The sequence below is a fragment of the Sinocyclocheilus rhinocerous genome, unplaced genomic scaffold, assembly GCF_001515625.1.
Source record: "Sinocyclocheilus rhinocerous isolate Xijiao unplaced genomic scaffold, SAMN03320098_v1.1 scaffold603, whole genome shotgun sequence".
NCBI lineage: Eukaryota > Metazoa > Chordata > Actinopteri > Cypriniformes > Cyprinidae > Sinocyclocheilus > Sinocyclocheilus rhinocerous.
The window spans coordinates 2937235-2938465 of record NW_015656630.1 but is presented as its reverse complement, the minus strand read 5'-3'; the positions used below and the strand labels follow the sequence as shown (position 1 = coordinate 2938465).

General features: G+C 37.0%; 1 protein-coding gene across 3 annotated transcripts in view; it reads left to right on the top strand.

The window, feature by feature from the left end:
* Positions 1-1231, top strand: part of kcnip1b (Kv channel interacting protein 1 b) — a 42501-nt gene that overhangs the window by 35404 nt on the left and 5866 nt on the right. For all 3 annotated transcript variants that reach the window (XM_016528491.1, XM_016528493.1, XM_016528492.1), the window contains exon 7: positions 228-290. In XM_016528491.1, the coding sequence (XP_016383977.1) occupies positions 228-290 (63 nt within the window). The remainder of the gene's footprint in view (positions 1-227; positions 291-1231) is intronic.

The window sequence follows — 1231 nt, the reverse complement described above, 5'->3', positions numbered from 1 at the left end:
GAGAATCTCCATTGAATATATATATATATATATATATATATTCAATGGTGATTCTCATCAAATTATGTGGCTCAAAATAACTTCATTTTCTTGTTGATTTATCCATTTCTTTTGATTTTGGGATAAAACATGTATGAATAGTTACTTATCCATAACAATTCCCCATGCATGATTTTTACAGCAAAAAAATGTCAGAGCAATCCAAATCAATTTTCTCTCCCCTACAGAAAATGGACAAAAACAAAGATGGAGTTGTAACATTGGAGGAGTTTGTGCTTGCCTGTCAGGAGGTATGTTTATATTGTTGTATATTTTATTTACATCTGCCTTAGACTTTTGGTGAATTTGCCATGCTCCTTTCTCCAAACCCCACCCCCTAAAGACATGCCAGCAATCTTAAACATGCAAAGTAATGGTTCAAAACCAGTTACTCTCAGAGCCTTTTTACTGTTTACAGAGCCTGATTGTTTGTTTCAGTGACATCTGTCAGGTAGAAGTGTAATTTTACACGTGATATTTACATTCCAAATGTAATTCTTTTTTTAATGTGGAAAAAGCCACATACTGGGTGTATTTAAAGGGGTCATATGATGCGATTTCAAGTTTTCCTTTCTCTTTGGAGTGTTACAAGCTGTTCGTGCATAGATAAGATCCCTAAAGTTGCAAAGACTAAAGTCTCAAACCCAAAGAGATATTCTTTATGAAAGTTAAGACTCGTCCACCCCCTCCTAAAACGCCTCGTTTAAACACGCCCCACATATCTACCTCACTATGTGGAAATATCACCGCCGCCGCCATGTTGTGAAGACGCTGTGTGTTTCGTTGCGAAAGCTAAAATACGTTGTTTGGTCTTCCAAAAGAGGACACGACTAGAAATCAGTGGTTAAGTTGTAGTTACAACACTGTTCCAGAACAGTTCAACCCAAATATTCAGATGTGTGCAGTGCATTTTATGGAGGACTGTTTCCTGGGAAAGTAGACTACAATACCGGTGTTCCGGTGAACTCAGTTCCCCTGTTTCCCCTTCGGCACATGCTGACCACAGTCTACACTTAAGAAAAATGGTTCTGAACTGTACCAAAAAAGGGTTCTTCGGCTTGTAACAATAGCAGAACCCTTTTTAGTGCTAAATAGAACCTTTTTTATAGGGTTCCATATAGAACCATGCTTTGAAAATGCTATATACGACCTTATTGGTGTTATAAATAACATTTTTAATGATAGTTTTTCA